The sequence below is a fragment of the Phalaenopsis equestris genome, unplaced genomic scaffold, assembly GCF_001263595.1.
Source record: "Phalaenopsis equestris unplaced genomic scaffold, ASM126359v1 Scaffold000224, whole genome shotgun sequence".
Classification (NCBI taxonomy): Eukaryota; Viridiplantae; Streptophyta; class Magnoliopsida; order Asparagales; family Orchidaceae; genus Phalaenopsis; species Phalaenopsis equestris.
Window position 1 is genome coordinate 4,604,185 of NW_018164666.1, and position 25,501 is coordinate 4,629,685.

General features: G+C 32.5%; 1 protein-coding gene across 5 annotated transcripts; it reads right to left on the reverse strand.

Annotated features, from left to right (window-relative positions):
• LOC110023513 lies at nt 1-25,495 on the reverse strand. 5 transcript variants are annotated; one of them, XM_020722973.1, is made up of 13 exons: nt 25,187-25,495; nt 16,007-16,050; nt 15,856-15,904; nt 15,719-15,767; nt 14,425-14,495; nt 11,999-12,057; nt 11,680-11,787; nt 9,280-9,337; nt 8,161-8,297; nt 8,017-8,073; nt 7,477-7,574; nt 520-716; nt 1-424 (listed from the first exon to the last, which is right to left on the reverse strand). In XM_020722973.1, the coding sequence occupies exons 2-13, from the start codon at nt 16,046-16,048 to the stop codon at nt 357-359; spliced, it is 993 nt and encodes a 330-aa protein (XP_020578632.1). In that variant the 5' UTR covers nt 16,049-16,050; nt 25,187-25,495; the 3' UTR covers nt 1-356. The 5 variants fall into 5 exon arrangements, with proteins under 5 accessions (XP_020578632.1, XP_020578629.1, XP_020578631.1 ...); XM_020722970.1 differs by having other exon boundaries at nt 16,004-16,050; XM_020722972.1 differs by lacking the exon at nt 25,187-25,495 and adding an exon at nt 16,575-16,637 and having other exon boundaries at nt 16,004-16,050.
• Between the last annotated feature and the right edge of the window lie 6 nt (nt 25,496-25,501).

Here is a 25,501-nt window from a genome sequence, read left to right on the forward strand (position 1 = left end):
GAAGAATATCGTGAATACACTAGAAAGGACAATGCACTTATAGGATGGAATACTATTGCCTCTATAAGACAAATTAAAAGAAAAAAAAAATACAACGACAAGCTGCAGCTCGATTACGTATGTATGACATGGTTACAAACAGCACTTCTAAACACACACACACACAAATCTGTAACAAGTCAACGGCAATCACAAGTTCACTGAAATTTTACAGACAAAAGACGAGAAAAACTCACCAATCCAGCATTCAGCACTACTATAATCCTTAATATCAACTTGAAATGCACCAAGAAATCTAACTCTATCCCCTGATATCAATTAAATTGTATGATCATCAAGGTCCATGTAGTAAGGTCTCAGGTACCACCCGGAGGAAACATTTGCTGAAGAACTCGAGGCAAATTCAGGACGATTTCAGCATATGCTGCAACACAGAATACAAAAGAATATTAGAAATGGCATCAGTGTAAGAAAATATCTAACCTAAGAGATGAACCATGAGATTTTTTCTAATCCAACCTTCAGGCAAAGTCAAAGTTCTCAATGCGTCCTCTGCATATAAAAGGCGTGACGGAATAGATTGACCTGCTGCAGTACTTCCCTTTTTCTCAGTTGTTAAGATCTTCTTTGATGGATGAAGAGGCCAAGCAAGAACTCGAATTCGACTTGGTAAAATAGAAACAAGATCAGCATACCTAAGACTCACAGTCACCTTGCTGAGCCAAGGAAAATGGAGTGATTTGGAGCATCAGATATCTGCTATTCGTATATTATGTCTAAAATGGGACAGATTTTCCATTACACTGAATCTATGATTTCTAATACTATCAAGAGACAATTAGGATGATGTCAATGTAAACATTCTTATTATTACTTGGACAAAAAGTATAAAAGACGTTTAAACAATGGAGGGGTGTAAAATGGTTTCAACATTTGAGAACGTATGAGTTTAGAAAAAATTTATGACAAGGGAGCGAGCTGTACTTTATTATTATGGTAACAGTCTGACTCAATTTTTCAGGTAGGAATTCCAAACTTCTAAGACTTCGCTAGCCCCTTTTTTTTCCTATCTGCTTATCCACTGCAGTAAGCTTCTCCTTTCAAACTTGCCCTCCAGAGTCTTTAAAATATTAATTTTTAATATTTGCACCTAATGTTAAGTACCCTGCATTATATATTCAGCGATTCCCAATCTACTCCTCGCCAGTGACTTTCTGCCAACTTTAAACCTCAGATAGTTATGGTGAAAGGCTTTGATTTATGAGAATTTTTTTACAAATAGCCTAGGTAAATTATTCTAAGAGACTTTTTAAAGGCAATACTCAATCTTTTCATCCAGAAGTAATTCTTGAAATTGCTACCTCAACACGTGAAAGAAGCACCTCCGTCACTTGGAAAGAGACATGAAGATATTTTTCTTTGATCTTTGCTTGAGAGATATCGGACTAGGAAACTGAAAAAAAAATGATAGCAAAATTTGGTTATGAACTTTAAAAAGGTCAGAACGAGCATATGATAAAGCAAGAGTGATTGAAAAGTAGAACTTAACAAAGATTGAAAATTACGGAGGAATCTCAAACACGGGATTTTGATAGGATCTAAAGAGGATGCCAAATTAACGATTGATATGCCCAATGATTGGTGAAAATACAGCTTAAGGTCTTGGTATTTGTTACTCCTTGATTTTCAGTAGGGTCATTATCGCCAATAATGAATATTTAGTTGTGACATGGAGAAAAATCCGCAAAGGGAAGGTGATAAATTAACGTTCCCGCACACAAAAAATAAAAGAAAAAAACTAAAAGAAGAAACACTTTTTTGGGAAAACCCAAAATTGGGAAAACCACGGGCCTAATTTGGTTGAAATAATTCCAACAATATATGTTATAAGTTACATAGAATGCCCCTTCTTATACTTAGGGAGATATTGACACATTGTAACAGAAATAAACTGTGTAAACTGAGCTCCATGATATAAGCTGGAAAAGCCTACAAACTTTGGAGTTGCCTTCAAGAGATCGCCTGAGAAATCTCGACATTCTTTGTTTGAGGAAAAGCGTCAAGAGAATAAGAAGTTTAGTGTCATCTTCGAGTGGAGGATGTAAAATCAAATATGCATCAATATTATGGGTTGCCCTGAGCAATGAGGCCGAAGAGTGCCGATGTTGGTGCCAACATGTCATGGTGGCTAAGTGACAATAGTCAAGTGACGATGATCAAAAGACTATAAAGGAGCAATTGTGGTCCAAAGATTGCAGCTAGGTGATGGAGGTGAGAAAACTAAAGTGGGGAGAAGTCGAAAAGCCGTAGTCTGGCGACGAAGGTCAATAAATTGTTATCAAGTGGCTGTAGTTGGACGACAGTGGTCAAATAATTATAGTGAAGCGACACAAGTCGAGAGAACTTAGTCTTATGATAGAGGTTAGAAAATTGTAGAACATCGACTATCAAGTAATTGTAGTTATGCGTCGAAGTTGGACGGTTTTAATAGGGCGATAAAGATCAGGAGACCATAGGTTGGTGGTTTTCTAAACGACAATGGTTGGATGGTGGCGGTTTGACGATGATGAAACACAACGGTTGTCTCACAGTGATAGTTAGATGGAGGCAATCGGATGACAATGGTCGAACAGTGGTAGTCCCGATTGTGGCGACTAGGCAGTGATGTGGCGATGGTGGTTCAGTGACGAAGTCACCATATAGCAATAACAATTGTCCAGCAACGGTGGAGCCGATGGAAGTCCAACGACAACGCTGGTTCGACATAGTTAATAGTTGAGCGACGGTGGTCCAACAATGCACTCGAGCAGTGATAAAGTCATGATGGCGATCTAGCGACAATGGTGGTGACAATAACTTAATGGCATGGACAGTCTGCCGATGGTATTGCAGCAAAGATGGTGATCCAACGATTGTGGTCTAGCATTGAAGGTGGCAATGGAAGTCTGATAACGACAACGATATTAAAATGGTGGTGGCCATGACGGTCCTACGACGACGACAAATAAATGAAGATAGCAGCCAGATAATAGTGGTTCGCAAAGGCGAAAGACAGAGAGGTCCGATGACAATGGAGGTGGTACAATCTGGCAAAATTTGTGGTTCGATGTCAACGAAAATGACGACAATCTGGCAATGACAACGGCCAAGACAGTCATATGAAGGCGGCAGCGGTCAGGCGGTGGTAGCAGTAAGGAGGTGATGGCCCGACAGCAGCAGGGGCTAAGAGGTGGTGGTCTGAAGATGGTGGAAGGGTAGAGCTTAAAGAGTACTCAAAACCTCGAAGTTCCCTTGAGTAATGTCCTTTAACTTCAAGTTCCCCACTCATCAAATAATGAGTAAGTGTCTATTTATAAATTTTGAGAGTAACAACCTTTGTAAATAACACCAATTTCTAAAAAATCAATCAGATGTCTTAGAGTAATCCCTTTGAAAATATGATATTTTCAAGTCTTTAAATGCCTTGATGAAGTTAAAATTGAGCAATTTTGAGCTCACTAAAATTATCGAACTAAATTTTATTGTAAGAATGCAAGCTTTGGAGATCATTTGATCCTCCAATTAACATCCCAATATTTTCAATTATGCTTCAAGTGCTTGATCTAGACTCGTTTAGACTTGTGGATCATATCGCTTTTGGAGTCGTTTGATTCGTTTCACAAAACATTCAGTTTGATTGTAAATCTGTAAAAGTCTAAGCATAGAAGACTCTTAATTTGATTATGTAAGCTTTCAATCATAAGATGCATCAAGATTCATGCCTAATCAAAAACATTTCTTAGTGGCATTAAAAAGTTTGTAGGTTCTACTTGCTATAAGGAATTTTAAATATTAAGGTATTAATCTAGAGTTACAAAAAATGGATATAATGTCCACAAACATAATTATCATAGGTAAGAAAGCATGGACCTTCAAAGAATGACTAGTCAAATGATATGGCAACTATAAGTACTCTCACAAGAAATTTCATTCTAATGACATCGTAAACAAAGCCCTGCAGAATGAGAGTGATGCTAGCAAATGGAATAGATCAAAGATATAAACCACATGAAGTGCATTAGGTGAGCGGAAGAGGAAGAAATGTAGCATCTATAGTGCTAGATAGCAATCCAAAAATCTATGAAGATACGCAAATATACTTGTTAGCTATAAATGTATTTGATGATCCAAACAAGTGAAATTTCAATGGTCATGGCTAATGTAAGGAAGGTTCGCTACTGTCATAACCTTTTGAGAGTCCTGAAAAGTAAAATGTTGAACATCTTCCTATTGTTCTTGGAAGCCCCTTCAATTGTCCTTTTTTTTTCTAGTTATGTTTCGCATTCGCTTGTTACATCTTTTCACAAAAAGGGACGTGACTTTTCTATAGTATGTTCAATTTCAAATTTGAATTATGTAGTGAAATTCATTTATAGATTGAAAATGTAATTGTTAATGTAGTTATGAATGATAATGAAGAGGACACATCCAATAATAACGTGAATTTAAAAAAGTATTGTTGATGTCTGAAAAATGAATATGATGAGAGTTATTCATGCAGGGCACTATACCGTGCATGATGTCTAGTGACATTAACAACAAATGAGCCAATGAAGCAGGTCGTCCAACTAAACTCCGTGTCTTAAGCATTCATAGATCCGAAGAATAACTTGAAGCTAGATAGCTCGTTAAGAACATAAAGACTAAATCAAGTGTTTGCTATTACACTTTATGTTTTATAACAAGGTTGTATGCAAGCTATTTTAATACTATATTGCGACAATAAGTTGATTATTCATAGAGATGATAAATTCTATTAATGGTTATTTTTAACCCACATCAATAGACATACATAAAGATAGCTCTACATATTGTACTTAAAATGACTATAATTTAAAATCAAATTAAATCCCAAGAAAAACCAACTATTCTTGTGCAGCGAATTCAGTTCCAAAGTATCACATTTCTATACTGTTTATTCGATTATACAAAATTCATCCAAAATGGTCACTCACATAAAAATTTTGATACAAAATTGGTTAATTTGGATCAAAGTCCTATTATAGTTTACAAACATTAAATTCCTTGTGCAATCATGCTCCAACTTATTTCTTATTTTGTTATGGAGTTGCAACAAAGTTTAATAAGATTAATATATTTGAAACTCAAATCTTCTTAAATCGCATAAACGAAATTATTTATTTTCCAATAATTTAAAGAGTACATATTCAAGATTAGAAATGTTTATCAATCCAAATACACCAATTCCAATGAGGTATGGAAAGCTAAACCGCAATATGCTGAAGATTTTTTTTTTGTCTGCTTTTAAGCAGGTTTTGTTTCAACATATAGATAGAAAGAAAAACACAGTTGCACATGCTTGTGCAAAAAGGGCCTTCCATGATAGTTTTTTTTTGTTAGGATGGTGGATAGCTCCCACTTCCTTCTTCCTTTCGTTGATTATGACCGAGCCCATCTATTAGTTGGCTATGTTTACCTCTAGTTCCTTTTTAACCATCTTTTTTCTCTGTTAATGTTAATTGCATATTTCAAGAAATGTTTATCAATCCAAATGCACTCTAATTATGTTCACACCCAAATGCATTATAGGCAAGGCCAACTTAACTTCTCACTAGCTAAAACATTCTGAGGCATTGCCACAAATAACACGAATCACATTATGTGGCCCAACTGATCAATGTAATTGCTCAACAAGTCAAACATTTTGTGCATTCTTTGAACATGAGTTATATATATATATTTATTTATTTATTTATTTATTTATTTATTTATTTATATATATATGTAGTTTCTCTTGAACAATTTACAATAACTTTTTGCCGATCCAAGATTTCCAACCATCAACCATAAAAGTGCAACCATAAGTAGCATAATCTTTGTAATGAGTTTGCAATTACTTCTCTAAGTCTTTCGCCACATAACGCAAATGTTTTATGTTTTATTCTAGGACATAACCATTGGAATGCTCCCAATGCTATTGTATAGTTATCATCATTTATTGCAATAAAAAAAATTCCAATATCATACATCCATTTTGCAAAGTTAGAATTTCTCTATCAGTCGATTCCTCCCTTATAGCTTCCATCTTCTTTTGCATCTATCATATCATTTTCTTCACTACATTGAGAATAAAAGAGAGATACGTGCCAGAAAGCCCTTTCACCTTTAGAACTTTCAATTTAGTGGTGATGTAGAACATTGACTTTTTTCTTAGCTCAAACAATCAAGAAAACATTTTAAATCTTTAAACTCATCATAATCATCGCCAAAAGCATCATTGTCAAAAATGTGATAAGCTAATATGCTATTTTAGTGCTTTTTTAAATTTAAGTGTTAATTTTATTTTTCTTTCTCGAGGATAAGAATAAATTTGGCATTCTTATGCCCCCAACAGGATAGTGCTTAAATCTTATATTTTGTCATTTAGTATCTTGCCACAAAATATATATTTCAAAATTTTCATATTCTTCAAGTTGAGAAGAACCAAATTGTCTCCTCATGCTTGCACATAAGAAATTGCCTTCAAACATTTTCAAATTCGTTCCATTAAATTAATAATAAAGCATAAATCAACTGCAAAAAGTAGCATACAGCAAAAATTAATTTTAAACTTTAAAATATTGTCAGGAAAAAAGGCATAACTCCATGTTCTGTGCTATCAGATGCTCTTGTAAACAAGACTTGCAAGTCTGTGATGTCAGATGTTCTTGTGGACTAGAACACTTGGAAGCAAAGGCAAAAGAGAACAAGACTAGCGACAAAAACAAGACTCACTATTAGGTGTTGTCAGTTGCCCTCATGAACCCAAAAAGTTGTAGGTATATGCAAAATAGAATGGGCTGAGGTCTCATGGATGGGACGGATGTTAAAGTGGAAGATGTGAAGGTGGATGTGCATGGGGGATTGTAATGGGGCAGGCGGCACACTTTGTTAAATATGAATGTGGATGAGAATGAAGACTCAAGAATAGGAGGGTTTCTAACATAGATAAGGTTGGAGCAAACTGAAAAGAGAAGTGCAAACTGTTGCTCTCGCAGACAGGATGCGCATGGAAGAGAAGGCGGAGTGAAAATAATTAAAGGCTCGAGGATGTATTGGTTGTTATAATGCATAGTTTTTCTATTTGAGTAACTTTTTTCCTCATTTTTATTTTATTTTATTTTAGTAGAAATTTGTTTAGGTTAGTGTCTATTAGAATAGCCGGAGCTTTTATTTATAGTAAAAAAATAAAGCAAAGCAATCTAAAAATAACTACGAGTCCAATCAAACAGCAAATCACTTTCTGATCTATAAGCAGCATCCACAAAACTGAATTTTTAAAATAATAAAAACAGCTTCAGCCACGTCAATTTGGCCTACCAAAAGAGTAGATATTGCACATAAATTGAATTGGCTTGAACTTAAAACTACGAGATATATCATATTTATATGCTAGATTTTGTATCAATAATAATGTAGAGGCTAAATAGGCCTTACCAATCAAAGTCATCCAAAACAAAGTCAATCATATTGTACGGAAGACTGTGGAAGAGATCCTTAATTTGTTTACCATAGAGCTCCTTAATAAGCCGAACCTAAAAGAACAAGAAAGAAAAGCATAATATTGTATGGAAAAGTTTGGCTTTGAGAAAGAATAATTACTCATATTTCTGGAAGGGCTTATCAATCTCAAGCTCAATAAAGCGCAGGGAACTTTTACACAGACAAAATCGAAGAATTGCAACAAACTGTATAATATCTTAGGATTATACAAGTAATTAAAGCGTATGCAATACATGCACAGCAATTCTATGATTTGAAGGACCTCAACATACTTTAAACATGCAAATTGTTAAACAGTTAACATATGGAAAACTAATTTGCTTCACAATCTTTCATAGCAAATGCCACCAAAAAAAAAGTTGAGAATACCAAAAATTGAAGCCGTGGAAACTACAGTAAAATAAACAAAACGTAACATAATACAGTCAGAAAAACCGACTATACTCTTAAAATTATAAGAACAGATGCAGATACCTGTTCTCTTCTGTTCACATAGGCTTGGCAGATTGCACCAACATAGTCTATGAATTTCTGGTTAAGAAAATGATGCAGAATTGAAAAAGAAGCAGATTTGAAATAAAAAATTTGATGGACGCAGCCTGGTCTAAGAAAGCATACTATGGCATTAGAAGAGAGAAGATCATTTTCTGCTTCGCGAATTGGTAGAAAGAAAGGTACGGTATGCTGAATCACATTCATCTTTTCAAGAAACGATTTGCTTTCAAGCACACAATGGTAAATTTCACATGGATCCCCTGCACAATAGCATAAGAGACAATTTTCTCCTTAAATTTGATTTCATAAAATTCATGAAAGCAAAGATTAGACTTAAACTTTAAAATGGAAAAGCAACTCTTTTACACGACGCAATAAGACCCCGACTAAAACCATCAAATTGATCCTAAGATCATTTTCCAAGCAGTGTGAGCAAAAAAAAATAAGCTACCAAGAATCACTCCCTCACCAATTATAGATGCCAAATGATGAGAAAACAGTAGGGAAGTCCACAAGCCATATAATTATCACAAACACAAAAACCTAGCTAAAACAGAAAAAAGCAATTGTTGAAAGACTTTATTTCTATTAGCTTTTCAATTTCCAATATAAGCTATTTGGTGATGTAGATTAAATCTAAATTTTACTTAATTTGAGGTTTTTTTTTCCCCTAAGTTCCTAATAGCTATACTTGTGATGCAACAACTTATATCTTCGATGATGCTTTCAATTTCCATTGTACCAAATAAAGCCATATGCAAAAGAATATAGACTTTGAGTTACGCGCAAGCAGTACGATTCAATTTTGCTCAGAAGTTTGAAATCCTAAACAAAAATGACAAATTTTTTACCATCCAGCACAAATCATGCTACTCACTCAAGAGGATTTAGCAAGTTTGTTAATGAGGTTCCAATTAATAAGCCTACAGATGAAGCTTCTTTTAACTTTTAAGAATTCTTGCTAAAAACATTGAGCTAAAATCATGCATTTATCTAGATCTCGATCTCATAAAATATTAGGTGAGAAAAGTTCGAGCTTAATATATAAGCTAGAGCCAACCATATAATATCCACGAGTCAAGCTCAAGTTAACAGTGACTCAATCTTGAAAAGACTTAACTTGATGACACACCCCTCATGCCTTCTCCATGGAAGGAATTCAGCAATGTAAGTAAATTAGGGACAACAGAAACAGACAATAAAAAAGAATACACTTTTCCAAAGACATTTCAACATGCTTACCAGCAAATGATGTTTCATACTGTATGCCAATTCTAGCATCTTCAAGGCAGCAAATAACCTGGCAACCAAAAAAAAAAGACAGTTTAAGACCATGTTTTGCTTGGACAAAAATACATAATATAGCAATAAGTCATATCAAAGATTGGATGTTGATCTTAACCAAAATCATAACTATAATTAATAAAAATAATAAATTATTAGAATGAGTTTCCTGGAGTTAAGAAAAAATATTAGATACAAAAGCACTGCTCAAAGAGGTCCTTCAAAAAAATTTAAAAAGCTTCAGATAAAACTAGTGTGTAAGGAAATTCACACCATAAAATAAGAGAGTTTTGTGTCATAATTTTTCACAAAGATCCAACGCACAAATAGATGCAAGAGAATCAGGAGACGCTAAAATTTTTAGATAGAAGACTAAAAAGAGAAAATTCACATAGCCTAGCCTAGTCGAAATGATTTTACTGCACAAGCATAAGTCACAAAATTTCACATGTCTCCGTAGAAGAAGGTAGAATTACAATAGTGTAAATTGCTAGTTTTACTTCTTGCGAGTGCGGTAGAAAACATCAGTGAGGAGGTAGAGAGTAAAGTACAAACAGAGCTATTGTCGATTGATGGAGATGGTCAGGTGACATAGGTTTAATGGCGATGGTCAAGCAATGACGATCAGACAGCGATTGTCATACAACGATAGTCCAATAATTGTGGTCGAGCAACGAATATCAGACAGCAATTGATGAGCATTAAATCATGGCCTTAGAATAATATTAGAGTTGGAAAATCAATGCGTTCAGGTCTTACTTTGGTGTACAAATGTGATGCTTAAAGAGACTCTCCAAAAAATTTTAAAATGCTTCAAATAAAGCTATAGGGTGTAAGTAAATTCACACCCATAAAGTAAGGAAATTTGCAATTTTCGTGTGGCATTCGTTTTCCAACAATAATTGATGAGTATTAAATTCATGATCATATTATAGCTTAACCAACCCCCGTCGGCGCGCGTGAAACCCAAATTAATTAGGGATAACAACAAACGAGAATACCCACGGCTAAAAAAACACACAAATAGATGCAAAAGAATCAGGAGACGCTAAAATTTTTAGATAGAAGACTAAAAAGAGAAAATTCACATAGCCTAGCCTAGTCGAAATGATTTTACTGCACAAGCATAAGTCACAAAATTTCACATGTCTCCGTAGAAGAAGGTAGAATTACAATAGTGTAAATTGCTAGTTTTACTTCTTGCGAGTGTAGTAGAAAACATCAGTGAGGAGGTAGAGAGTAAAGTATAATCAGAGCTATTGTCGAATGATGGAGATGGTCAGGTGACAGAGGTTTAATGGCGATGGTCGAGCAACGACGATCAGACAGCGATTGTCATACGACGATAGTCCAATAATTGTGGTCGAGCAACGAATATCAGACAGCAATTGATGAGCATTAAATCATGGCCTTAGAATAATATTAGAGTTGGAAAAATCAATGCGTTCAGGTCTCACTTTGGTGTACAAATGTGATGCATAAAGAGACTCCAAAAAATTTTAAAATGCTTCAAATAAAGCTATAGGGTGTAAGGAAATTCACACCCATCAAGTAAGGAAATTTGCAATTTTCGTGCAGCATTGGTTTTCCAACAATAATTGATGAGTATTAAATTCATGATCATATTATAGCTTAACCAACCCCCGTGGGCGCGCGTGAAACCCAAATTAATTAGGGATAACAACAAACGAGAATACCCACGGCTAAAAAAACACCGAAAGGACAACTCTCACATTCATGACATTATACTATGCATGGTAAATTCATGAATAATGAAACAAGCAAATCCTAACATGATCATTCTCCCCCCCCACCCCCAAAAAAATATATTTCTTCGAGCACAAAGCAACATATTGAAATGGAACTAATAGAAATGAAAATTGTATTATGATAATAAAGCCATACAAATTCCTAAATTGAGTTCTTTCAAATCTAGGAAAGGTAATCAACGTCCATAAGGTTGCACCTATTAAAAACCTTAGTCCTAAAAAAAACTTAATAGCCGTGGCAATAAAAAAATGTGGAATGTTAATACTTCCATCTATCTCCTAAATATCACAAGTTCTTATTTGTGCGATCACTTTCAATATTTTCTACTCATTCAATGCATTTAAATTCAAAACAGCTAGAAACAACATCCCAACTTCGGTCATATTCAGCAGATTATCTAAATCAATAGCAAAATGCCAATGATGATAGTGTTCAACTCATTATGATAAATCTGAAAAGCATAACATTTTTTCATAAACTTAACTAGTTGCTTTTAAAATTAATCTATACAATAATGCAAAAGATACTAGAATCTAAAGAAAATCATTAGCCAACAATACAATATTTGATAGCTTGAGACATGATGACCTTGTTTCCAATCCTATATGTGATCTTTGCATCCAAAAGAGGATCTGTTGGCATGCTTGCTTCATTAGATTCATTCAAAGATGCCTTTCTATCAGTTTCCAAATGAACCTGGTAGAAAATAAATCAAGTTCATTATTCACTATCAATTAACAGAAAACTTGAGCCCAGTCAAGAAGTATCAAATATACAAAATTGAGAAGAATAATTAAGAAATTCCTTAAAATCATACGATTACATGACGCTGTAAAAAATTATGACACACAGCCTAAGATGATAAGCTAAAATTAAGATAACCTAGCAAAGATGGCAAACATGGTACCTTCTCGCGGATTGTGGCTAATAATCCATCATTCCATTGCTCATCCTCTAAAGATATTTCTAAAGCACATTAATTATAAGAAGTCAGAGATCAAAAATTGTTACAAAAACTTCATGAAATATATTCAAGCAATATCAACATTTGTGTATTTTCATATCATAGTTCCGCAAAACATCAATGAGCTCAACAGAAATCTTAAGCCATTAATTAAATGAAAAAATTCTAAGCGCATGTCAAGTTTGGACTTGGGTAGGCAAAGACAAGGAAAACAAAAAGAGATAAAAGACTTAACTGCCTATTTGGCTTAGGCTTAAGTTGAGCTCAATCCAACATAATCTACCAAGCCTAAACAAAAAGCCATTTAGGATGTTATACCGATGTATGAATAGATTTACTATTGAGCCAATTGAGAATGCGACGACGAAGCCATCTAGAGGTTGACTGCTGATATGCAACTTTTTACAATTAAAAATAAGGAATGTTTCTATCGGCTATAAGAAGTTAAAGATAACTTTGCAAAATATCTTCAGTCAATTTTTACTATCTAAAGTGCTCATTAAAATAAGATGTCAATCATCAAATTCTAAACTTTTAAGTTATAATTATACTATTTTCACTCAAATATAGTTGAATGATGGATCGAATTTCGTGATGGTACTCTGGAGCTACAACATTTTGCTATTAAAATATTAGGATTTACAAGTTTGTCATATGGATGTGAGCACAAGTGGAGCATAAATATTTGAGTTCATACAAAAAAGAAAAACCATCTGACAAACTTAAAGACGATTTTCTAGACATAAATTATAAATGACAAAAATTTGAAGAAAATAGGATTCAATGATGATGAAAATCCTCCACTATGTGAAGTCATGTAATCGGATGATGAGTAATTTGCATATGATGATAATGAGATCACTCCATCCGAGTTACCAAAAAAATAAATAACATTGTTTCTTTTATGGAAACAAACATAAAACTAGCACATCAACCACACGATAAGAAGGGATAAAATGAAAACGTATCTATAAAATTTTAAGAATTTGGAATTGTTTAAAATTTTAAATAATATTTTCTTTTTTTTAATTATTACTACTAAATAGAAAATATAAAAAAATTAAAACTGAGGTTGAAAAAGAAGGAAAAGGGGATAACTTAGACTCATCTTAAGAATAGGCCACTGAGAAAGTTGTTCATTATGATGATGTTGGAGAAAGTTGTGAGAAAGTTGTTCATTATTTGTTCATTATGATGATGTTGGAGAAAGTTGTTCATTATGATGATGCTCCAACTCCCTGAGTGATGAGAATGATAAGTACTTTTGAGTTCTAATTATTTATTATATTCCTATCAATGAACATTATTGTCTTAGTCAATATGTGAGAGAAGTTTATTATGCTCATCCCACTTATGTCTTTCTTTAACATTTTATGTTATTTTCATTCATTTTATAGTAATTTGCTCAATTGATATCCACATTATATTTTTTTTATTTATGCAAATCATTACATGATATTTTATTATTTGTGTACTTTATTACTTGGTATAGGTACAATTTCTCACTTTTTACAATGTTAAAATAATAATATATATTCTTTGACATATTTATAAGTTATGAGGCTAATACATCAATTTTTATATTATTTTGACTCTAAATAATTTTTAAATTGTTAGATTGCGTCTCAGAACGTTTTGAGACTTACGCTTCGCCTCATGAACGGAGAACACCGCAATACCAACACTTAATTGCATAATTTAATACATTGTTCTTGAATATATTATTTGTGATGTTGTTCATGTGCTATAATGTAATATAATACAGCTTCTTAAATCATATCTCTATCTTATCTGTCATAATTATCGTCAATTTCCTCATAAATCATACTATTTAAACCTATTCATTTAGTTAAGGAACAATCAATAGTAATCCTTTCTTCCCCGAGCATTAGTTGTAATTATCTTCCAATTCAACTTGATAAACATAAGCAAAAATGACATTTCTAATATCATCACAAATAATTAACTTAACATAAACCACCCTCCTACTAGGAATATTCATATAAATAATTATCTTTCAACCATTTATCCACTATTATCCTTACATCATTCATATTCTTAGTGTCAACTTAAACAAACAAAAAAGCAATTGGGTCAGATTTTTCTAATTAAAAATTATGCAAGATGATTTTAAAAATTGTTGGATTTGTTTAAAGATGAAAATAATGGTAATTTTGAGTGACTCTTTGCATTTAACTTAAATAAAATCTGAAGGCTTGGAGATCCATCTTGACCATTTTTTTGTCAAAATATTCTGACCCAACTTGTTTCCTATAACAAATCCCAAGCTAAAAAAAAGCTCCAAGATAAAAAAAACAAAATATTAAAAAGAAAAAATTTTTTACTAAAAGCCTCCAAGCGAAATATACCATCAGTTTGAGAAGCCCTTGCAACCTCAAACTCTTTTATCAAACGCTCAAACATCATTTTGTCGGAGTCCCTAAAGAGAAATTAACAACAAAACTTAGAATCAGCGATATTGGTAATTTTGCCTAAGAGAAATAAAATTTTAACTCTCTCAAAAATGAATAAATCAGGTACGAAAAAAATATAATAAAAATTTCACTTCAAAATAACAAACCAAGCCAATAAATTCAAAAGTACAATAGCTTGTGTCATCCAATAACCAATTAAGAAACTAATAAAACCATTGTTAATCCAAGTAACTTCCATTTTACAAACAGAAAATAAATAATAATTTCCATGTCCTTCAAAACTCAAACTATTGCTTTCTTCTATACTTTCATGAATTTACAAGAATAACAAGAAAATATAAACGTCATTCATGTTTATATGAGTCATGTTATATGAGTAAGAAAACCAACTTAATATCACGAAAGTGATTATGTGATTCTTAAAAGAGGCCCTAGTGAACACAACATTGTACTAACATCAAACACATGGATATTTTTATTTGTGCAATTTATGCAGCAAAATGTTAGACAAATGGAGATCTAGGCCCCAAAATTACGTTTGAATTCCATTTGGACCCAATGTATAAATGCAATAACACAAGTTAGGTAGAGTTCATTGGAAAGGATTTCTAATTGGACCATAAAAAGTGAAGGCATACAGATGGAATTTTATTGAACCAAAATACTAAGCAGCCCGATGCACTTAATCTTAAAAAAGTCCTAAAACAACATTTAGACTGCTTTTTGATGATATTTTTATAGCTTAATTTACATATCATCACTCATTTTGTTTGACTTTTTTGAGAGAGAAAAAATCAATAATAACCACAAAATCATTAAACTTTGACCTCTCATAAAAGTTTTAAAACTATTTAACAGACAATTGCACTCATCCCAAACAAACCCTAAGTTGGAACTATCAAAAGCACGCCAATATCTACCAATGTTATACATCTAAAATAAAATTTCCAAAAATGTGTGGGTATTTTAATTATTTTAATTATTGCAACTTTCAGCGGGTTTTGGCTTCTATACTAAATTAGGTTGATCTTGTCGGACAACAATTTTGATTCCGAATACGGTTATATAACCCCAAAGATAACATAAATGAACTGACTTCAATTTTTCTCAATATGCTGTCATCATCTGTTTTCTTTAAGATATTAAAGCAAGATTGCATGTTGAGAAATATTCATTAAGAGATGATAACAATGGTTGTATGAGTAAGGAGTCTATGCTTATAGCATACCTTTGAAGACGCTCAGTCAACGCTTGATGTCTTTTAAGAACATTAGACACTACAATAAAACAGCAGCAATTTGTAGAAGAAATAACTCTCATATGAAAAAGTACAAATAATACAAAAAATTCAACTACAAACTGTACATCTTGCTCTAGTTGTCTCTAATCGTGTATCATCCTCGTGGGCAAAATTCTACATCATATTAAAGCAATTTGTTAGATTAGTTCAAGCATAAAATCCTACATGGGACTTATCTATCCTATAGCATAAAAAAAAAATGATCGAACATACCACCTCTCCAGTGAGAACATGTGAGCGCCTCTTCAGTTGTTCCATTACTGTAGCAGATCCACATGCAAATTTTACGAAAGACAATTACAAGATAGAAGCCAAGTTGATCATGTTACAACCGACAAAATAAAAATTTGAAACGACATGAATAAATTTTCGAGTTTGAGTTAGGTATCTAATCAGAATAAAAAAAATAAACCACATTCTACATCTCAATTTGTCAAGATAACAGTCTCCAGACACTCCTAAGTTCTTTGCGGAGTCGTTATTTGAAAAATATTTCCGAATGTGAAATAGCATAGCTTTTAAATAGATACCGGCAAAAGTAACATTTCCTCGACATCCCACTTATGCACTCAAATGATTCATATTAAATCTCTAGGAAGTGTGAGCGGATGAATTGCAATGAAATTAAAGTAATAATATGATGGATACTAAAATACCAGCCTAGAATGATCACATTCCTGACATCAATGTAATAAAAAAAAAAACTATCCCAGAACATTTGTTGCTAATGCAATTGAAGCAACAATAGGGTTATGAGAAATTCAAATCAGAAAAGAAGTCTTACTTGTAAACCTAATTGCTGTTATTAAGGTATACCTCCCGACAGAAAGGTCATTTGGCTTCTAATGATAGAATGCTGAGGAATAAAAGACCAAAAAGGGAATGTGAAATAACTGAAAATGTGCATTTCACTTTTAAAAATAAACATCACTAATTTTTTCACCCATACTAAAAAAGAAGGGACAGCAGCAATCCTCATATAAAGGGCATATGGTACTTACTTCAATGAGGTGTAGAATCTTTCGTTGTCTATAAAACAAGTTAAAGAGAACTTTTACAGTGAATATATTTTAGACATGGTCCTAAAGTTTCTCCAAGTTCATATCTCAAATAAGTATTATAAGATGTTTCTAAACCATTGCTTGTGAGTATTAATACAATTAAATAAATTGGCAGCTTCTTTGTTATTGATTTAGAGTGATAAATTATCATACATTTATTATAAATGCTTACCTTGTGATTACTTGTCTTAATAATTATTTTAATGAATTGAACTTATAACTTATATCAACCTAGTTATGTTATGAAATTAATTTAATATTTGGTTAGTTGAAATGTGACTAAGTGGGCAGACGTAGTAGTTTCAAACAAAATATATATATTAAGTAGATTATTTGAGCAAAAAGTTATTCATCTTTTAGCCTATGAGAACTAGGAATTTGATTTAGGAGTCTAATGTAAAATATATATATAGCTATAATTTTTATCATTAAGAGTAAAAAATCATCAATTTATTACTTATTTAGTTAGGGCCTATAGTTGCATCAATTTATTACTTTTGATAAAAAAAACATCATTCAGTAGCACTCCTCATAGTTGTTACGTCGCTATTATCAATAGTAAATGCTTCGTTTGACATGTTGAAGGGGTGACGAGTGTAAAAAATTTATTGCTTATTTAAGAGATGTAAAATGATAAATACTTCATTGCTCAATAGGATGCATTGGAGAAAATAAATTCATGTAGCCGACCCCACTTAGTAGGATAAAAACTTGTTGTTGTTGTTGTTGTAAGAGATGTAGAGTGATGAAAAAAGGCCTCATATAATTGATTGATTAATTTTGCAATGCATACTTATTAGTATACATGATAAAATTTTATGATAATGGGTGCCACCAGTGAGGTTATGAAGAATTTAAAGGAAATAGCATGTTATATTAAACATTCTTTTAAAAAGAGTACATGATGTCATAATCGTTGTTGAAAACAAATAGAAGATTACAAGAAGCTCTTAAATGTCGAAGGCTTGTTGAAGTGGGAAGAAGCTACTATATATCAGCATTAATATTCTTGTATAAAATGATATTAAATAGTTGTGACTATCAAAGATTGCATTGCCAGTCACATTTAACTCATAGTGGTTTCTATTGAAAAAAATGAGCTTAAGGGAAGCAATGATTTTGTTCCAAAAATTTAAACTTGTCTGCTCCATGGGGGACCAAGCACATAAAATTTGAAATTTTCACTTGTGACCGAGTTTGACATCAAGGAATGGTATATCACATCGAGGGATGAAAATAATAACCTCAATCCCAAAGTGATTATTTCACTACTCCATGTGGCTATAAATCATAAGTTATTCCCCTATCCTAAAAGACAGGGATTATTTTAATTTTGAGGTCTAATATCCCTAAAAAAGCACATCTGCTTAGTTAATTACAACAAAGGAATGATTATTTCCAAAGAAAATTCTCAATTAAAGTATATATGGGAAGTAGCACAAACACAAGTGAATCGAACTTAGAGCCCTCAGGCACCAAGCCCACAGTCATACTTAGTCATTCGTATATATGGGGGCATGGGCTAGCAAACACCAACAAAAAAAAATAACTAATTTAATTTATTTTAATTGCATGCCCCCTCTTAGCATTTTAGCACAATAAAAGACCAATAAACATCGCCCAAACATCCAATCTACGCACAAAACAACCGTCTTAATTGTTCATCTAAAATGACAAATACACATTCACCAAACTCATTCAATCTACATCCAATCATAGAGTAGAAAACATATATAATTCATCATTAGCCTAACATAATCCAGATTTGTGAACTAGTAAAAGCAATTAAAAATATAGTTTGTGAGGTAGGCATTCTAGTATTTATGTCTAAGTGATTTGAGTTTAAAATTTAATTTCTTATCATTAGATGACTCAAGTTTAAGTTTTCTAAATGTTGTGCATATGCTTTAATCTTCAAATTTTAGTCTATGTTTCAATTTAATTTTAATGTTATAAAGAATGTTATGAAAAGCGGGAGAGGTGTCATTCTTCACAACTCCCCGATCCTAATAATGTGTAAAACCTCGCTCAAGAGTGTGGCATACCACCTAAAAATCTAAATCAAATTGGTTTAAGTTTTAACTCAAACAGATTAGTGGATTTAAGTGGTTTAACATATTTGAATTGATTTAGTTTAAAATTAGATCGTGTTTGATTAAACTTAATTTCTTATTCAGATTGATTTAAGTTGACTTACTTCAGTTTTATTTTTATGCTTAAGTTTCTCTTCTTATCAGTGGCAATAAGTATGGTTTCTTCAAAACTTATAAAGGAATAAAACAGGGTGATTTTCTATCACCTTATCTTTTTATTATATTGTTTTCGACTACTTATCTAGAAGATTGAATAGCTTATTTCTTTCTTATCCTTCTGTGAATTATAAGAAAAAGGGTCATTTGAGTATTTCACATTTATGCTTTGCTAATGATCTGATCATTTTTACTAATGCTAATAAAGTTTCCATAAAGAGAGTTTGGGAAGAGATTATTAAATTTCAAACTATTTCTGGTTTGAATTTTAATACTTCTAAGTGTTTTTTCTATTGTTCTAAGAAAGTTACCGTTGCTAAGAAAGATTGGATTATGGAATTTACTGGTTGTAATAAGGCTCTGTTACCTTTGACTTATTTGGGCTTCATGCTGGATAAGGGACGGAATCGTAATGCACTTTGTTTGAATTTGTTTGACAAAATCAGAAATAGGATTTTTTCTTGGGATAATAAATTTCTTTCTTTTGGTGGGCGTATCACTCCTCTTAAGAGTGTGATTATCTCTCCCCCTCTTTATTCTTTGCAAGTGATGAACATGCCTATGGGGTTTATTAAAAAATTGGAAAATCTATTTAATAAATTCCTTTGGGAAGGCGAAGGAAATTCTATGGTTCATTGAAGAAGTTGGAATAAGCTTTGTAAGCTCATTGACAAAGGTGGTCTAAGTTTTAGGAGCTTATCTGATTCTATTAAGATTAATTACATGAAATTATGGTATAGATTCAGAATGAATAATTCCACTTGGGCTTCTTTTATGCATACCAAATATTGTTCTAATATTTATCCTCTAGCTATTACTATTAAAAAGAATGATTCTTTTATTTGGAAAGAGATGTTAAAAGTGGCTAGAAACACTGAAGATTTAATTTGTTGGGACATTGGCAAAGGGGACTGCTCCTTTTGGTATGATAAGTGGACTGGTAATAGTGCATTAGTTGACTGGTATGGTGGTCCTGCCGAGATTAATATCAAAGTAAATGATTTCTGGTTTGATAATAGATGGTGTTTCAGAGAGCTTCAGCAGAAGGTTCACTCTACTGTGTTAAATTCATTGCATTGATTCCTATTACCAATAATAAGATTGATGTGCCCAAGATTAAAGGCATTATTGGGATTCTGTTTCTAAATGCTTTGCTAAATCCTTTCAAGGGTTGGATCTTAGATGGAACTGGAACCCTTGGGTCAAGCCTTCAATTTCTTTCTTTATTTGGAGAATTTTTCATAGTATCATTCCTACTAATGATTTATTTAAATTTAAAGGATTGCAGCTTCCTTCTTGTTGCATGCTTTGCAAAAATAATAAGTAAACCAGTGATCAACTTTTTGTGGATTGCAATTTTGTTGATGAAATCTAGAGAAAATTTATTATGAAATTGCATTGGTCGAATACTTTGTTGCAGGTTACTAATATTTCTAAGATTTTTACTAAATGGAGAGCTAATGGTCATGCTTTCTTAACTGTTGTACCTGCTATTACTATTTGGTTCATTTGGATAGTTAGGAAAGATGCTAAATTTAATAATGTGTCTCCTAATGTACATCATACCGTTAGTTTGATTTTTTCCTATCCGTTAAAAGAGCTTCATTTGTTGTCTCCTACTATGAAGAAGAATGGTAAAATGATGGTTATGATGCAAAAAATAGCTTTACCTGTTAATATTAAACCTAAAGTATTTTCTTTGGTGTCTTGGAGTAAACCTTGTGCACCCTTCATCAAAATCAATATAGACGAATGTTGGAAAAGTACTTGTGCTCGTGTTGGTGGAGTTTGCAGAGACTTCTTGGGTTTTGTTATATGTTGGTTCTCGGCTGGTGTTTTTCCTGTCTCCCCTTTGGTTGTTGAGGATGATGCTTTGATGTTTGTTCTTCAGGTGGCTCTTAAATGTGGATGGAAATATATTATTTTTGAAATTGATTCTTTGATATTATGGAGGTATTGCAGATTTGAAAGAGGATCATCATTGGAGTGTTAACCTTCAAATGAAAAGGATTATTGAATTGTCTAAAAGCTTGGTTATTTGTTGGTCTCATACCAAGCGAGAGAAGAATATGGTTGCTCATTAGGCGGCTAAAACTGGATTGAAACTTCCTGGTGCTGAACTTTTGAGAGTAGCCTTAAATGATATTAGTTAATTTTGTTTTCTGTTTTGTTGTTTTGTTTTCTGTTTTTTTGGGTGTGTGTTGTATTTTGCATTTTTTGGGAAGAGGACCTTTAGATTTTCTTTGTTTTTGTGTGAGTTGTATATGGGTTTTAGTTAGGTCATTTTCCTTATTTTTTAATTCTTTTTTCGATGAAATGCATAAGAAGTCAAATAATGTTTTTTCTATCAAAAAAAAAAGTTTACAATTCAGCTTATATTTATTTTGATTAGATTGAAATAAAATTTATGTTTAATTTAGTTTGATTAATGCTTTGATTTAACTTAAATTTAATTAAATCTTAAGTAATTGATCAAAATTTTATTAATTTAAGTTAGTCTTAATTAATATTTAACTTTACTTAAGCTATTTAAGTTTATTAAGGGTCCGTTTGGGACGATGGAGCGGTGACAATGCGGCACCACACCTCAATTTTGTCTGTTTGGTTAAACTGCGTTTCGACGGCTTTTTCAAAAAGCTACCGCTAAAATCAGTATTTTTCCACCGGTCCTAGCTAAGTGCAGTGGCGGCTTTCTAACTGCGAACTGGCTTTTTCAAAAAAAAAAAAAAGTTATAACCATCACAGCTTTTTGTACATCAAATTATTCTTTAACAACTTCACAGGTGCTTCTTATAAAGCTGCAGCAGCCCCAATCAAATCCTAAGATTTAATTGATTTAACTTTACTTAATTTGATTCAAGTTAAATGCTTACATTAACTTTAACTATATGCTTACTTTGATTTAATTGATTTACTTAAATTGAGTTGGTAAAATTAGATTGAAATAAAATTTATGTTTAATTTAGTTTGATTAATGCTTTGATTTAACTTAAATTTAATTAAATCTTAAGTAATTGATCAAAATTTTATTAATTTAAGTTAGTCTTAATTAATATTTAACTTTACTTAAGCTATTTAAGTTTATTAAGGGTCCGTTTGGGACGATGGAGCGGTGACAATGCGGCACCACACCTCAATTTTGTCTGTTTGGTTAAACTGCGTTTCGACGGCTTTTTCAAAAAGCTACCGCTAAAATCAGTATTTTTCCACCGGTCCTAGCTAAGTGCAGTGGCGGCTTTCTAACTGCGAACTGGCTTTTTCAAAAAAAAAAAAAAGTTATAACCATCACAGCTTTTTGTACATCAAATTATTCTTTAACAACTTCACAGGTGCTTCTTATAAAGCTGCAGCAGCCCCAATCAAATCCTAAGATTTAATTGATTTAACTTTACTTAATTTGATTCAAGTTAAATGCTTACATTAACTTTAACTATATGCTTACTTTGATTTAATTGATTTACTTAAATTGAGTTGGTAAAATTAGATTGAAATAAAATTTATGTTTAATTTAGTTTGATTAATGCTTTGATTTAACTTAAATTTAATTAAATCTTAAGTAATTGATCAAAATTTTATTAATTTAAGTTAGTCTTAATTAATATTTAACTTTACTTAAGCTATTTAAGTTTATTAAGGGTCCGTTTGGGACGATGGAGCGGTGACAATGCGGCACCACACCTCAATTTTGTCTGTTTGGTTAAACTGCGTTTCGACGGCTTTTTCAAAAAGCTACCGCTAAAATCAGTATTTTTCCACCGGTCCTAGCTAAGTGCAGTGGCGGCTTTCTAACTGCGAACTGGCTTTTTCAAAAAAAAAAAAAAGTTATAACCATCACAGCTTTTTGTACATCAAATTATTCTTTAACAACTTCACAGGTGCTTCTTATAAAGCTGCAGCAGCCCCAATCAAATCCTAAGATTTAATTGATTTAACTTTACTTAATTTGATTCAAGTTAAATGCTTACATTAACTTTAACTATATGCTTACTTTGATTTAATTGATTTACTTAAATTGAGTTGGTAAAATTTGAGTTCAACATTTAATTTTAATTAAACTAATTAAGTTAAGATTTAATTAATTAACTTATCTTAATTTGATTTATATTAAATATATAAGTTTAGCTCCAGGTTGCATTCAAATTGATTTATTTTTTTGAGTTATACTCTTAATTTTGTTTGGATTAAGTTTAATTTATTTTGCTTTATTTTGATTTAGTTTTAATACAAATTTTGGTAAATATTATATGTGTGCGCGTGCGTGCATGTACATGTTTTAACATTATGTTGACTAATGGTCATTTATTTCATCTTATTAATCTTTTCTTTATCTATGTTGCATCAGCTTTCATGTCGACGGCAAACACAACTGCACTTTACACTTAACTGCACACGATTCAGTGTAGAGTGCTTAGATTGAATAGTTTTCTACAAATGGCTTATCCAAGGTCGTTTGTCCCAAACAGTGAAATAGAAAACTCCAATTTCCCCGCCTACCACCAGCTAGAAGAAGCGAGTCATCCATGCAGTCCTCAAATCCGACTGATCTAGAAGGCAAACCATAAGTTTCCCGCACTCAAAAGAGGTAGGAGACCTATGGTCAAGGTGCTAACCTAAGAGGGGAAATCTTTATCCTAATTTACATCTCAATATTTTGAATTTGAAAATGTTGATAAGAGATTATAGCTATACCTGGACAAAGAAAGAATTAATATCGAGCACTTCCACAAATTTTCAAAAAAAGAATCAGGGCCCCCCTCGCACAAAATGCAAAACAATTTGTAATAAAAATTTGGTGCAAATAGGATACTAAGTAATCCTATGAGTGCAAATGCCATGATTGATGAATGAAAAGGATTATATCTATATATATATATAAAATAAATGTTATGAAGAATATGTAGCATGTCAGACATATATAGATGTCAAATCAATGAAATCGCCTGATCGATACTTGGAAGCCGATAAATCCTACTGACATATATGAGAAGGAACGGTTTAGTTCATATAGAGTTAGAAATGAAGATAACACTTAAACTAATTACTATATAATCAAGGAGGATTATGTTAGAACTTAATTCGGCACAAGATCGTGAAGATGGATAAAAATGAATGTGATAATCAAAGTAAAAGAGAAAATTTGAAGAACTTTTAATACATGTTATTCTACTTCATTGAACATCAAGGAAAAATATGTATGTATGTAAGCATGCATGCATGTATGTATGTGTGTATGTATGTATTAGGAGATCCTCTCTATTATTTGATTATTAAGGCCAAGTATGTGTTTATGTATCTATAATGAATAATAAATAGAAAAGTTTCATCTATTACTAAAAAAATTACTTCTATGCAATTCATTATGTAGGCTTAAACTTTTAAATAAAGCAAAACTTGATATATTTAAAATGTACTTAGTTCATGCAGTCAAGGTAAATAAATGTTCAAATTTTAATGATTATTCAAATATGTAAGCATAAAATAAACTTCAACATGCAATTCCCAAGCACAAAGATAGTTTAATCATTAAGTTTCATTCAAATTGAATTATTTCTAGCCAACAGTATTCAAATGGAGCAGGCATTTAGTTCAAGTAAGAAATCTATTGAATCGTTGGTGTAGTTGCAATACAAATTATGATAATTAAACCCTCTGTACATAACTTCAATCTCCACGTGTTCATCAATATGCATCACCCGTGGATAAGTTTCTAGCAAATTAGTAAGCATACCGGGCATTAAGAAGTCCACAATTCGATTTTTAATAGTTTCTTGGATTAAGACAATAATCTAGCCACAAATTCAGAAGTTCCGACTCTATATGGAATATTAGATCTGAAGCTCGGAAAAAGATACCCTTTCCAGTTTCATTAACGAGTGTAAGGAATCACAAGGTGAATTGAAGCATCCATTGTATTTAAAAGTTCGACATATCTAAGATAATGCTTCGAGTGAAGCAACCTTATGATATTGAATGGAAAAAAATTGGTACAAGAGAAAAGGAGGTATCCACATTAACAAACCTTCTGCAGTAAAAATCTAGAAATCGATAGTTTCATGTGGACTAATCGGGTAGTGACAAAGAAGTACCATATAATCGAGGAAATGGTAGAGCTGCAGGTTTGGCGCGAATGGAGGGAGGCAGGGGGGGGTGGGAAGCTTTCGATCGAAAACCCGGAGAGAAGCGATTCGGTGGCTACTCGGCTAGATGTGCAAAACAGGAAGGCTGCGGCTTCAGTTTTCGGTTCTCGGACTTCGTCCAAGCCACTGGTGCGTGTAAACCCAAGAAGTGAGCGGGCTTCGTTCCCTGGGCGAAAATCAGAGGAGGAGATGGCTATGCTGCCTTGCTTGCTCCAATTGGAGAGTCACGAGAGAAAGAGAGAGAGGAACCCCTCGATTCCTGCT

Bases quoted from the DNA above. Each gene is read 5' to 3' on its own strand.
- LOC110023513 (XM_020722970.1), bottom strand. From the start codon at position 16,048: ATGGAACAACTGAAGAGGCGCTCACATGTTCTCACTGGAGAGGTG. The intron at 15,905-16,003 runs GTATGTTCGATC...AATATGATGTAG, and splicing joins ATGTTCTCACTGGAGAGGTG to AATTTTGCCCACGAGGATGA. The intron at 12,058-14,424 runs GTATATTTCGCT...AATGTGCTTTAG, and splicing joins AAGGGCTTCTCAAACTGATG to AAATATCTTTAGAGGATGAG.